Source organism: Dasypus novemcinctus, chromosome 15 (genome assembly GCF_030445035.2).
Source record: "Dasypus novemcinctus isolate mDasNov1 chromosome 15, mDasNov1.1.hap2, whole genome shotgun sequence".
Classification (NCBI taxonomy): domain Eukaryota; kingdom Metazoa; phylum Chordata; class Mammalia; order Cingulata; family Dasypodidae; genus Dasypus; species Dasypus novemcinctus.
In genome coordinates, this window is record NC_080687.1 from 13,796,880 (window position 1) to 13,812,017 (window position 15,138).

The window sequence follows — 15,138 nt, forward strand, 5'->3', positions numbered from 1 at the left end:
GGAAGACAGAGTCTACCCAATGGTTATAACCCCCTATGTTCATTTGCACACAACAAATGATTAAGAAACATTTACTGAATTAAACTGACTTGCTCCCAGAGGACTCAGTGTGGGATGAGGATGACAATAGCAAGTTTTCTACAAGTTAAATCTGCCGCATGCTCTTTGGCATAGCAACTTTTGTGAACCTGGTAGGTTTCTGTTGTTTACTTATTGACAAATTGATTAGGTAGAAAAGAAAAAGTTGCATTAGCTTGAATGAGCGGGAAAAGGCAAAAAGCATTGAGTGGTTGCCAATTTTTCCAGTTGTCCCCACTCTTTTCTCTAGTCGCTGCTCTCTCTTAGTGTCTGGAACTTCTTAACCATTTCCATAGTTCTTTTGCTTTTTTAAGAATCAATTAACCTTTCTCTCTTGGTACCAGCAAAAGATTTAAAAGCTCCCTTGGTCTGAGCAGATCGCCCTTTTGGGCTGCAGGAGTCACACAAGCAGCCCTGGGCTTTCTTGTTAAGCTTTTTTTTACAGTTCCTAAGACTCAAATAGCCAAAACTGCTATTCCTACTCTTTCCAAATTGGGTATACTACACCCCAGCCAGGATATCTAGTTTATGAACCTTTTCATAGAGATATAGCAGAGAAAGGTCAGAGAGAGCTGCACAAGTCTAGCCCTTGCTTCTTCCCTTCATAATGTCCTTTACGCCCTAGATAATAGTCTCCCTCCTTAAGGTCCATATTCTTTAGCACTTACCTTGTCCTGATCTATAGTCTATTGTGTACTTGTAATTGCTCCCAGGTAAATTATGTAATCACATTACCTTCAGTGCCTTTGTGGAAGTTATGCATGGAAATTAGTGTGCTATTCCATGGCTTGGAAATCAGTGTAGTTCCTATATAACAGAACGGCAGTAGAATATTGTGGTGAGAAGAATGTGCTTTAGAATCAGGCAGATGTGGGTTCAAATCCCAGCTCATGACTTAATAGTCCTGTGATCTTGAGTAAACTGCTTAACCTAAGCCTTAGTTTCGTCATCTGTAAACTGGAGCCTTCTGCTTCATACAGTAATACTGAGATTAAGGTCAAGAACATAATATGCTGAGTGTGGTGCCTAAAAGAGAGTAGGTGCTCAATAAATGGGAAATACGTTATGATAGGCAAAGATAACTTGGTGAATGAGATTTAGAAGTCTTCCGGGTAGGGTTTTCCAAGATGCTGGTTACCATGTCAAGTCCCAGGGTCAACCTACCCAGGGAATAACCCTGTCGTGGTGGGTGCCTTGGAAAGTGCAGAGCAGCCATGTTTATCCACAGTCAGAGTCTGAGGAGAGGGCTGGAAGAGGACTTTGAAGCAAAATCTTGTAATAGACCATTCAAACCTCAGTGGTTCACAAAACAAATATCCCATAATGTATTTATAAAGGCACGATCCAAATTTCCATACTGCAAAAGGCATTATTTCAGATTAGCAGAACATTAACTTGGATTTAAGATGTCAATTCTCCCCATATTATATTAATATATTTTATTTGTGAAAATCCAATCAAAATCTCAATAGAAGATAATAGAATGATAATAGAAATCATTAAAAAAAAAAAACAAAGAAAAAAACTTGACCAAACAGATATTAAAGTTCATCTTGAAGAATGTGTAGCTATCCCCTGAAAAACAAAAAGGTAAGATAGAACAGCTTCTATTTCAGGTACCAAAATAAAACATCAAGCAACCATGATTAAAATAGTGTGAGACTGATGCTTCATGCTTACAGAGTATCTCAGATGTCATGCTACTTAAGTGCTTTACAGAAGATCATCTCTCAATTAACACAACCTCCTATGTATCTTATTCTCCATTTTTCAGAAGATGAAATTGAGGCCTAGAAAACTTAAGTATTCACCCAAGATCACACAGGGTCATAGAGGGGCCTGAACCCAATTGGCTCCAGGACCCCAATATATACACAGAAAAAATTTTACTATCCATTATTTAGAGAGCTCCTATATATCATGCAGAAGAAAATCTTTCATAACCTGGTATAAAAATGGGCAAAAGATATTAACCTGCAATTCACTAATATGCAAATGGGTAATATGTATATAAAAAAGTTCAAGATTAGAAGTACTTATTAAGATTATCAAGACTGGTAATAACAGGGTTAGAGAGAATGTTAGGAAACAGTACTCACATAATTCTGGTAAGTGTGTATATTTATATAACATTTTTGGAAGGCAATCTGACATTAAAAAACACAGCTATACAGGGAGTGGGTGTAGTGCCCTCTTTCCACGTACAAGGTCCCAGGTTCATTCCCTGGTACCTCCTAAAACAAAACAAAACTCTATCTTTTTAGCAATTTCTCTTCAACAATCAACCCCAAAGAAACATTAAACATAAGCACAAAAAGTCATATACAGGGGAGCGGATGTGGCTCAAACAGTTGCATGCCACCTCCCATATGTGAGGGCCTGGTTATGGTTACTGATGCTACCTAAAGGAGACCAACAGCAAGGAGACAACAAGCAGATATCAAGCAAGAAGAATGAGTCATAAAAAGGAAGTGACTCAAGCGACTGAGCTCCTGCCTACTACATGGAAGGTCTGTGGATTGGTTCCCAGTGCCTCCTAAAGAAAAGAGTGAACTGGGATGATGCATAGGCATGGCAAGCTAACACAACACAAGAAGGGAAACATAATGAGACACAACTAAGCAGGGAGCAGAGGTTCCTGGCGCCTCCTAAAGAAAAACAAGCAAGACAGCAAGCTGATACGATGGATAGGTGTGGCAAGATGATGCAATAACAGACACAAGAAGAAAAAACAATGAGACACAACAAAGCAGTGAACGAAGGTGGCTCAAGTGATTAGGCACCTCCCTCCCAGGTCAGAGTCCGGGCATCAGTTCCCAGTGCCTCCTAAAGACACAGCATCCAGCAAGTTTAAACAATGAGGGAGTGGGAAGAAATACATAAAAACAAATCTTTAAAACAAAAACAAAACAAGCAGACGAGCAAGACAAGCAAAAACAAAATGAGCAGGGACTGGATGTGGCTCAAGCAGTAGAGTGCCCACCTCCCACACAGGAGATCCTGGGTTTGGTTTCCGGTGCCTCCTAAAGAAAAAAAACAAGGAGCAAAAACATCAAGTACACAAATGAGCAAATAAACAAGGGAGCCATCTGGGGAGGGATGGGGAGGCGGGTAAGTCACATACAAGGAATACCCTCTGCAGCTTTTCCTTTTAAAGAGAAATATTGGAAAGAACCTAACTGTCCATCAATGAAGAATAATAAAGTAAATCTATATGGACTGTCATGGAAAGAAACGGGAAAAAAAGCAAGTCATAAAACACACTGTTCTTAAGTTGGTTGCTAAAGAAAAGAAGGAAAGAGAATGATAAAATGTAATAAAATTAGAAAAAGAATGAGAAAGAAGACAGTATACACACATTTTGATAAAAATGCTTTTAAAGGGTCTGTGAGAATATACAACAAACCTGTCTGGGAAGGCAGTGGAACCAGAAGGAGGGCCAGGAGTTGAAGGGGACTTTCACTTTTTACTTAATGTTCTTCCATATAAACAAAAATGTTTTATTAAAAATTTTTAATGCTTTTGTAATTTTGAAAAGACAAAAGCAAGCAACAAAGAACTTACTTGTGTTCAGTCTTTTGTTAGGATATAAGTGAGATGTACAAACTAGTGAAGGGAAAATACTAAAAACCAAACTAAGCGAATAAAAGCAATAATTAGCAAAATTACATATTAAGAATAACTAGTGACACCTATAAAGATTCAAAGCAACTGACACAAATTTTATTGTTTACATAATGATAGTTCTGGACAAAGTGAAGACAAGGATGACAACGACAACACATTTAACTCCTATGACAAAATAATCAGTTACAAAATTTCCAGTGGTTCAACATATTAAAATGTGAAATATATAAAGGAAAAAAAACAAGAAATATAAATATTCAATTTTTGCAGCTCAACGCAATGTCCTTTTTAAAAAAAAAGTTTGCTGTAACTGTATACTTAATTCTGGCAGTAATGCAAAACACAAAATAACACCTTTTCCTAATTTCCCCCACAATCTGGATTTGGGGATTATAGTATAAGTATGCAAAAATAAAGCAAGTTTAGTGCTCAGAAACAATTTTCTATATTTTAATATATCAAGGCGCATAAATTTTAATTCAAAAAAAGCCAATCACTGTGAAATGCAGATAAATAAAACCAATTTGACAACACTTTTATAATCAAGCCTAACATTATACTAAAATATATATATATATAATGCAATACTATTTTAGAAAAAAAGGTGCCTTGGTGAAAATGATTCTGAAAATATTCACTTAATGCACATTATGTACAAAACTTTCTATATAAAAATTAAACTATTTTCAATGAAATTCCATGTTCACATTCCATCTGAAAACTGTACTTGAAAGATAAATAGGTCTACCTAATGGTTTATCTGGAATCATGGCTAAGGCAGTTCTCTTTCAAAGGGCTCACTTCTTTTACTCACTCTACTTCACTTCTAATACTAATATAGACAAATTTTATACAGATGCACAACCTGACATGTCTATAAGTTACAACCTGGAGTTTTGTTCACTGTTAAAACAGGAGAAAGTTTATAGTTGCTACAAAGAATATTTTTTCTTAAAATATAGTTTCTCTATTCCATATTAAACACTTACATAAGACATTGGGAGGCTGATAAGCCACTCCATTTGGTGTCAATATCAATAGCCCTATAACAAAGAACTCTGTATTGGTAGAGCTAGAAAAGCTTCCACTAAAGTAATAGTGCATCCTTCACCTGCATAGAATCAATTTGGCTTACTAGCTCTCTATGCCCAGAACACCAGCCTGGAGTTCTATCCAGGCTAAGATGGATTCTGAGGGCCCATTTGAGATATGAAAAACACTTCATATGCGCAATATGAGGGTATATGAGATAATAAACATTGTTAAATCTGTTTGACCAGTCTTAGAATATTCCTCATTTGGAGTACTGCTAAGTTAATGTGGGAACAAAAAATGGAAAAGGTTGGGGCAATGATGTTGAGTCGGTCATATACTAATAACTATTTCAACAAATCTTCAGGCAAACAACTGCAATGACCTGGTACCTCTACAGCTCATTTCACAAGCACTGAGGATTTGAAGCTTAAAAGGTGAAAAACTGAATACCCTTAGAAAAGGGGAACAGTCTGAGGCAAGAGTAGTCTGTAAATATATGTTTCATATGTACACTCAATTTTGTGTATTTTTCTGTATATATTTACAAACATATTCACAAGATGCCCTGCAGTGTAGATCAAATGGCCTTTGTCAGGAACAAATTGATTCTAGTACAGACCTAGAGTTCATACCGTCTGTATAAGAAATGAATGTGCATATATTCACATAGTGTAAACCTTATTAACAAAAACACTGCTATCAACACTAGGATAAATAGTAGGTTTTACTAGTCAATCAATGACGTAATCAGAACATTTCATACACTGAGACTCAAAATAACAAAAAATGTACAACTAGATTTTAAATTGACAAGAGAAAAAGCAAATCAGCATGGTAAATATGAACAAAGTTCAAATTCCAGAGTAGGCAAAAATAGCAAAACTTTATAAATCTCCTGGGATGCAATTAATTACTGCATCAATTTTAGAAAAATAGACTCAGAATGAACAATGCTGCTATGAATTCTCTTAACACATCAACCCATATGTTTATCTTTTTCCTCTTTTGTTTCCAGCTGGAGGTTTCTTCAACTGAAGGAGCTGTCCTCCCGTTCCAAAACCTGCAGAGGCAGGATTGGACACCCCAAATGTCAAACCAGCTGAAGCCGTGATGCCAGGATTGCTGAAGTTAAACCCAGATGTACTTGAGCTGCCAAAGCCTTATGTTTAGGGAAAAAAATATTTATATCAGAAGTTAAATCACAAAAACAAATGTCAAAAATGAGGATGAGGGGTACATTTCTATCTGAAAAAACATACTTTCTAAGACTATCAAACATCTTAGGAATCTCAATTTCTACTTTCTGAGGAATTGTGCAGGAAAATAATTAAGCTAACAACTCTAAATGGCACTTTAAAAAACAGAAGTTTATTAATGTAGGCCAAAAGCAGCAGCTTAGCACAAATAACTGAAGTCTATAGAAAACTTGAAGTTGCCAGAACCTTTTTGTGTTGATTAAATAATATGCCAAGGTGCCTTTGTCCTCAGCCCCACCATAAAAAACTTATCAACAGGGAGAAGACAGAGTTTTACAACACCTGGACTCAGTGCTTCCAATTCTGAGTCCTCTGAAAAAGCCTCAAACCCCCGATTTCAGGACAATAAGCACAGTAAAGAGAAGCCTGGTACTTACTGTTTTGATTTTATAAGGGCCCATGCATAATTAAGATTAAGTACTATTACTGTCTAGGTAACTAATACCATGTTTAGATTATAGTCCTATTACCACTGAATTTTACTATTAACTCATGCTGCTGGAACTGCTGATTTTAAATACTAAATATTAGATGCAATTTTTTCAAATTCCCAAATGTAACACAATTTTGTCAATATTATGCCGTTATTTCAGACATGCTATTTATTACTAAGTATTGCACACTAAAACAAGCTATTAATTACAAATATAGAGTAAATGCAAAGTAGGTCTAATATGGAATTTTCACTTATAAGAGCAAAAAATATATATACCAGTATCAAAAATTAATGAGAAATCCATTGTTTAATCACCACTTGTAAGACTGTGGTACTCTTAAAACCAGACTGTGGACATATAACTGAAGGACATCACTATGGAAAAGAAATCATTTTCCTGAATGTCGAAATAATGATAAAAACTGAGTTAAGCTTTCACAATGATGGGTTTATTTTTTTTGCAATAATGAGAAAAACTGTTTAACCATGAATCCCTACTTAGTTAAGAAGGTATATAATTATTTACAAACTCAAACTAAGAAGTCTTGTTAGATATGTGACAAACCTGACCTTAGTTTTTAAGAGAGATAAAGGCATGTAATTAGCTAGGCTTATATGCTTCATCCAGGGAGTAGAAATTGAATCAGTGATTTTTGGGGGGATATTGAAAATAACAATACTTAAACTTTTAAAATAAGTAATTTGTACTTTAAATTTGCCTGAAATTCAGGCAGAAACACACAAACCTGCACTAAGACTTCCTGAGGGTTTATTTGTTGTTCCAAATCCAAATGTGGAGGCCCCTGTGGTGTTGCTTCCAAAACCAGAGCTAGTTCCAAATCCTAGTGGAAGAGTGATAGAGAAATATACAATGGAACATAAAACGTAAGTAAAAGGATACTAACAAGTAAAACCTACAAGTATCAAAGGTTTAACACATAATAGTCTTGAAAACATAACCTGATTAAGGAAATCTGCTGTTTAGTCCACTGCATCAGACTTTTGAAAGAATCAGGTTAGTTCTGAAATAATACATTTATATCTAGTTAAGACTATTTTATGATCCATCAGCAAATTTTCAAGAACAAATCCATGCAAAAACAAGATGATATTTTTTCCCTAAAAGGGCTACTAATTTTAGTGATCAATGAAATATGGTTTTAGCCAAACAGGCATAAACAAACTTATCTACTTAGAAGGGTATTTTATTATAATTGTGGAAAAAAGACTAAATTCATATATAAGCATGACATGCATAATGTAAACACTGAGTACCGCAAGGTCATTTTTCTCTGCTTTTTCCCAAAACATTTTCATTTAATTAAGACTCTCAGCCACTGAAAATCTCTGTATAACCATGAAATAGTAATAACTGACAGTAGGTTCCTGCCATACCACCAGCCAATTCGAGTCAGAATTGGGGGGAAAAGGAGTGTCATGTTTTTCTTCTAAACAATACTATTTTCACAGTTTTAAAAAAAGAAATATTTTTGACTACACAAAGTTCATGAGGAGCTTCTGCTAAGTACTTGAGGATGTTTCCTCTCTTAAAAAACCTAGGTGCTCTATAGAGTTCAAACTCTTTTTAGACTACTTTGTAAGAGCTTATGTAAAATACTGAGTTTGAGAGTATTATTAACTATAATTCCTCAGAAATATAATGGCAAATTAGGAACTAGATCACAGAAAAACATGCTGTCTGCCATAATTCTCAAAATTCTTAATAGAGTCTACTATTTCATGCAACTATAATAGCTTATAAGCTTTTCCTCTTATGAAGATATATTTTGGTGGGCATAAGGGAACCTTTACTCATTACATTACATTACAATGCAATTGTCAAATATAATAAACTTTCAATTAACCACACTGAGGAATTTTGAATGTCTTTGCATCTACCATGATGTTTCTGCAAAGGACCTACCTTACTAATTATAGTTAACTTAGGAAACTATTAAAATAATCTTAATTTCTTATGTACACCAGTATGCTTATGGGTGAACATGCCAAAAGTGCTTAGGAATGGATGCAAGTCAAGTTTTTCAATTTGCAATAAAACCATTTCCCCAGTACTCACTCTCAGAAAAATATTTATGATTAGGAACATGTGTGTATATATATATATATATACGTAGTTTGGGCTCTAAAATGGTGTTAAGATTACTAATATTTTAAAATTTAATTAAAATTAAATTCACTAAAAATAAATTTTCAAGTTCATATTTTAGCATATTGCTTTGAAAATACAAACCTTTCTACCACTTAATTTTATTACTTTTTCATATTTACTGTTCACAGGAGACATGATGATTCTGAAGCTCTAATTCTAATACTAGAAGGCATTGATTAAGTTTGGAGAATCATTATTGCCAGATGGAACCTTAACTTCCAAAATAGCAGGAGATCCTCTTAAAAGATTTTGTTGTTACAGGCTGGTATCAATTCAAATGTATAATTAGTCCAATAAAATATTAGAAAAGTTAAAGTGTACCTCCAAGGTTTGAAGAACCTAAGCCACTTGACTGCATGCCAGTGCCAATAACTGAGCTGAATGGCGTTCCAAAACTAACTCCCAGAGATGGCTGTGGCCCTGGTATAAAAATAAAAATAAAAAAAGAAAAAATGGGGTAGGGGAAAAAACAAATTTTCCTTACTCTTTCAAGATTAAATTATTTTGAAATAATGTTTAAAATTATGAAATTATTTTAAAAATTAACAGTGATTAACAAATTACACTTTGTTAAAACGGAAACTTTTCAGACTGTTTTGCCAGACTAACTTATCTATCCTAACTGATTAACCTATCCAAAAAACCCAAATTTAACTTGTTCAGCAATAGATAATTAAAATAGGCTTACCACACTGAAAGATGAATGTGAATTTAAACTACCAAATAATTTGAAATCTTTAATGTATTATAAATTATAGTTCTTTTAGATTTACTTCTAGAATTGTTTTAACTCTCCCTGCTTGTTTTCTGATAAACGAGTTGGTGTAATCAGTAAAAGTTTTTCCTTTTTAAAAAACAAGCTCCTTATCGTTAGGGTCAAGTCTCATTTGATCAAAGACTGACACTAACATGGCAAAACTATCATGTTACTTCATAAGAGTAAATACCCAAAAAACTAGGCATGATTTCTCATATGAATATAAATGATATATACAATAAGTAGATAAAAAACAAGACAATGTTTTATTTTATTAAATTTATTGTTCATTTTAAAGCAAATCAATTACACAGTAACATGACAATTGAAATTTGTTCACAAAAAGTGATGATTGAGTTCTATTGTTAAGCTCTGCTACATTACACCACTTATCACTTGATTAAAGAAGATCGATAAACGAACATTTACAAAGGCACCAATGTGTACCTTGACAGATTCAATACATTCAAGATTTCAATTCAGAAATTTCTTTCCAACATTTTGGAAAATTTACTCAGATGCAGAACAGTTATCCTTTTCCCCATTCATTACTTTAAAGATTTTGGCTGAGTTTGTTTGGTGAGAATAGCATCAAACTTACTAGCCTCTTTTTTAACTTTTTTTTTAAACTAAGAATACAAAAATCTAAAAATCTCTCAGTTGATAAATAATTTATGAAAATTATTCAATAAATTTCAAAGTACAATCTTCAGTCTTATCATTTTCAAGCACAGTGATCATCAGTGCACTTCAACATTGAGGGGACTGCCAAAGTAATATACAGATTAAAATTTAAACTTTTCAAAGAAATCAAAGCCTTCAAGTTGCCCAATGAAGAATGAGGTTTGTATATTCAAAAGGTAGTGTAAAATTATAAAGCATTAAAAAACAAAACAAACAAAAAAACCTAAGGAACTACATTTTGCCACAACGGGACAGAATCTGGACTTTTCAAATAGTTTCTTCTACCCAGAAAATAAAAAATAACAACTAATAGCAGCCAGAGTTCTTATACTACTACTAAAAAAATAAATTAAAAAAGGATTTTTACATCCAGTTTGAAACAAGTTTGAGAATAAAATATCTGCCTAGCAGCTCTTTTGTAAAATGTTACTGTAGGAAAAAGAAACTAAGCATATTACTTTCTTATTTCTAACAAAAATAGTATGTAGAAAACACATGTCCAGTTTCTTTAACATCAGAGACTTAAATGTCACATGTTAACAGGAGGCACTGCTGGTGGAAGACCCTAAAGAATAATGTACACCACAGCCCTCGGCCCTCCAGGTCACCATAGTTACTCAAATAACAGGCTTTCTGTTGTGGGTGAGTCTGTTTTTAAGAGCAATAGAACATAGTTTCCCTAATCATCAATATTCAGGATATAGATAAACAAGAATTCATACCTAATGATGACAAGACTTTCCATTGCACAAATAGGACATGATATTTTGAGTTCTGTACCTTCACACAAATTTTGAAGGCCACATCATTTATAAAATTAGTAGGCAAATGTATAATATTTTTTAAATAGTAAAAGCTCATGATAAATATCTCCCATGCCAAAGTATTAGTATATATTACATTCTGGTCACCATATAAATTAGTTTCACTACAAGAAAGTAGAATCTAAATCCTTCAGGCAAAAACTAAGTAAACAATTCAAGAAGTCTGCTTCAAAATCTCAATCAATGAGAGACTCTTAGTTCCATAAATAAAACCAAGTTAGTAGTAACATATCCCAATGATAGCTCAGATTGAAATTTTTATGTTGAATAAGTAACATATAAGTTACTGTATAATGTAGTCACACAAACAAAATCAGGTTTAGCACTGCAATTCATGTATTCCAGAATAAATTCTACTTTCTTAAAAGTAAAACTGCAACCACAGGGAAAGGATTAAAGTGCTAAAAATGCTTTGTAATTTTTCATAACCACTCAAAATGCCTCATATAATTAGTATGGTTATTCCTAAGTTGTATTTTAAAATAATTTTTCTTAAAAAAACAAAAAATGCCTTTTCCCCAGTTTAAAAAGTTTTACTTTTACTGAGTTAATGGGGAATGTTCCTTTGGTTCTTAAATACAACGAAATCACAAAACCACAAGAAACTAAGGTTAAACACTTAAAGTTTCCTATTTAACACTACACCTTAAATTTCCAAACCTACGCTAAAAGCTAAAAAGTTGGAATTCCTAACAAAATGTCTCCACTCTCCTTAAATACAGCAGCTAAGTCACATGAGAAAAGTCTTATTATGTAAACATTAAGAACTTTTAAAGTAGTCAAAACGCAACAGCAAAACTCAATCCTAGTACATTAGGTTAAAAAAAAATCTATTAAAATTATACTGAAAAGTCTAATGTCTTCAGTTTTTTAAGAGACTTAGGAAGCACTTGTGAACAAGTGTACTCAGGATCTACCATCAGGTAATTGAGCCATGTATTGAGGCTTATTTAATACATAAATAGCCTGCTGGTTTTTTTGTTTGTTTGTTCGTTTTTAGGAATTCTCTTCTGCCTTCAGAACCACCAAGTGTAAATCATACATGCCTAAGCACTAGTATATATTTATTTGAATTTAAAAAGCACTAACAACAAAAAGAGTTAAAAAAATTTTTAAAGCATTAACAAAGGCTCCAGAAGTCATTTAACTCCTTTCCTCCATGTCCAAGAAAGACTACACATACACCATCTTCATTCAGAAGGCAGCAGTCTAAGATGCCATCTTCTTTGTGCCCATACTGACATTAAATCAAGATTCAATATGCAAATAAAAACAGTGCACAGGCTCTATTCAGCTTCATCAATATGGTCTTTAAAATCTGTTATTGGCACTTAAAGATATCACAAAAGTTACAGGGCAGCACAATGCAATAAATAGGAGCATTTCTAAATGGGGTGTAACTCCTAAAGATTATGTATGTAACAGTGTTTGTAAATCTCACAATAGTGGTCCCATACCTAAAATGACTAATATTTGACTGAGAGAGAAATAAAGGAATAGATTATGGAAACTAGGTGACTCTTAGAAAAACAAAAGGGGAAAGATAAGACATAGTGTAAAACTGTTATCAATTATTTAATTTCTCTGTTCTAAAAATCCATACAATTCAAAATGAAAACACTAAGATGGTTTGGTTGAGAAATTTTAACTCCTGCCTCCTGATTAGAAACCCCTTTATTTGGGCTTCAAAACTGAAGGGAATACTGGAAGCACTCAATTTCCCCCAGGCCTGGAGAAAACTACACATAAAAATTGAAGAGTATGAATAAAAGGTTCCCCAAGATTACTACTTTAAATTAAACTAACAGCCTCTAGTACCATAGAAGCCAAATTTTACCTCTTTGAATCCTCGAGCCTAACACATAGCAGGCACTCAAATTTACTGAATGAACATCTGTCTTCATACATCCATAAGCCCACAAAGTCTGAGGGAAAACCTACGAATCTCTGAAGATAAGACTATCTACACAAGAACATTTTTAAAAATCCCCTTTGACAAGAGGTTTTGCTTCAATTTTAGTTGTAAACCACAGGATAATTCACCTACAGTGTAACATTTCAAATAATCAACTTTCCTTAAGCTTTACTTTCTAGAATGGAAATCCCCTATGCTTACAGAACACTTAACAAATCCACCATTACCTGACCTATTTTAAGTGGTTAATATTGGCTCTGAAAAGTAAACTGTGCAGTTGGATTGCTGGTTTAAAAATCATGAGACCTGATGTTGAAATTATGTGATTGATTCCTTTAGGAATCTCTGTAACTTGAGAACCCAATCTTATACTCCAGCCAGCAAGAGAGCTGCTATTCATATGGACCCAGCCCATGGAATATGGAAAATTTGGCATAAATCCATTATCAATCTTTTACTGACAGCAATAGTTCTGTCATCTCCAAATGTGAAAAACTGCCACTAGTGAAAATCCAAGAAGCTTTCCTAGTAGAGGCAGCCTAAATCAGCCTACATACATGCTTTTTACTTTCTTATGCTATAATTTACTCCTGGACTATGTATATGGTTCTCTTAGTCAACATGGCAGAAAGACACAAGCCATATAACTAGTAAGCATTACCTAAAAACTTAATAAATAAAGAATAAAATACCAATATCCAAAAAGACTGTATGAACCTATGTCAAAATTCAAACCAGACAAAAGAGGATGCAGGAATGAGAGAGAGAAATGATAACCAAATTAAACATTATAGAATTAGACCAGAAAATTGTTTCTCTGGTTAAAAGAATTAAACCAAGTACTAAAATAATCTGCCTTCCAACATCTCATCAATTACTTCCATTTGCTCAACTTCCCAGTTCATACATGATGTATAATCTAGAGCATCTCAAAACATATCTTTTCCCTGATTGTGCTACTGTTCTGTTCACTTTGAAAAGGCTACTGATAATTTCACCAGGCCTTTTTTTCCAAATTTGAGTTAGAGGGCCTATACTATTTACAGTCAACACACATACAAACAAACCTATTGATCTTCAATGCACTTTCAGTCAATAAAATTGTACTTTATCCTGCATGTAGGTATTTTATAATTAGTATGTATGAGGAAAATGAGAATGCACCATTTATCTGGATCATACACAAAAATTGTAATGTATGGCTGGATTACCTCTGACTTTGAAACAATAAATGATACAATCACAGTTTTAAAATCTGTTAACCTTAAATGTAATTCAGTTGTGAAACACCATGTTCTAAAGGGCATTTATAGCAATACAACAAATATCATTAGTTAACAATATTCAATATCTAGTTGATGTATAATTATTGCTAAGACTACCCTGCATTTTCTATTAGGTATATAATTATAATTGTATCCATCATAATTTTTGGATTGTATTGGAACAGCTATTTATAGAAATTTCTTCAGTACTAACACAAAAGGAAGACTTATGAAAATGCACATAAATGTTCTGCATTTTAGCATAAGAAGCTATAACTTGAATGCATTCAGACCTGTAGCAGGCTGTTGCTGCTGTGTAAGTGTTGCAGCCATGGCAACGGCTGCTGCATTTGGCATGTTGCTGAAAGGAGTGGGTCCGGTAGTAACTCTCGGAGCATTCTGCCACTTCTTGGCTTCTGCTCGCCTGGCTTCAAAAACATCTACAGCATCTCCCAAGAACATTTTCCTGTAGCCAAGGTACTGTTCTTTGAGCACCTAAAGAAATGAAAAAAAAAAAAAAGGCTAATCAAATCCATGTTGACTTAAGTAATATATGAATGAATATAACATGAAATAAGCTACCAAAAATAGATCGTAGGCAATGCCAATATTATGCAGTCCACCTAACCTGTAAGTCAATGCTGGGAATGCACGCTGGAGTGGGAAGTGATGCGTCTGAGAGTTTAATCATTCCTTTGAACACTTTCTCCCCTATTTTTGTCACACATCTTTACAATATACTGCTGACAATTATTCTAGCTTTGTGAGGCCCTGTATAAAATGAGTTAGCTAAGTTAACTCAGCTAAGTTTTCAGATAAGCAGAATAACATTTAAATTTGCATTTTAAACATTTCAGTATTTATGAAAAAATTTTCCCCAAAAGTCCAACCTTTTGATAACGTTTAGACTCAGAAAGCTTAGAATTATTAAATACTTTCATTAAAGGTTTAACCTAGTTTAGATAGGCAAGATTTTATTTATAATCTGCCCCCCCATTGTTTGCACTCTGTCTGTTCTCTGTGTCCATTTGCTGTGTGCTCTCTCTGCTCGTCTTCTCTTTAGAAGGCACTAGGAGGTGTGGGAGAGGCAC

General features: G+C 33.9%; 1 protein-coding gene across 2 annotated transcripts in view; it reads right to left on the reverse strand.

The window, feature by feature from the left end:
- Window positions 1-15,138, reverse strand: part of NUP58 (nucleoporin 58) — a 62,585-nt gene that overhangs the window by 11,194 nt on the left and 36,253 nt on the right. Inside the window, exons 13-16 of one of the 2 annotated variants that reach the window (XM_004453086.4) lie at window positions 14,341-14,542; window positions 8,924-9,022; window positions 7,179-7,274; window positions 3,780-5,899 (exon numbers count right to left, since the gene is read on the reverse strand). In XM_004453086.4, coding sequence (XP_004453143.2) covers window positions 5,730-5,899; window positions 7,179-7,274; window positions 8,924-9,022; window positions 14,341-14,542 — 567 coding nt within the window. In that variant the 3' untranslated portion in view covers window positions 3,780-5,729. Of the gene's footprint in view, window positions 1-3,779; window positions 5,900-7,178; window positions 7,275-8,923; window positions 9,023-14,340; window positions 14,543-15,138 lie in introns of those variants that run through there. The other variant, XM_058277048.2, reaches the window with a different exon arrangement.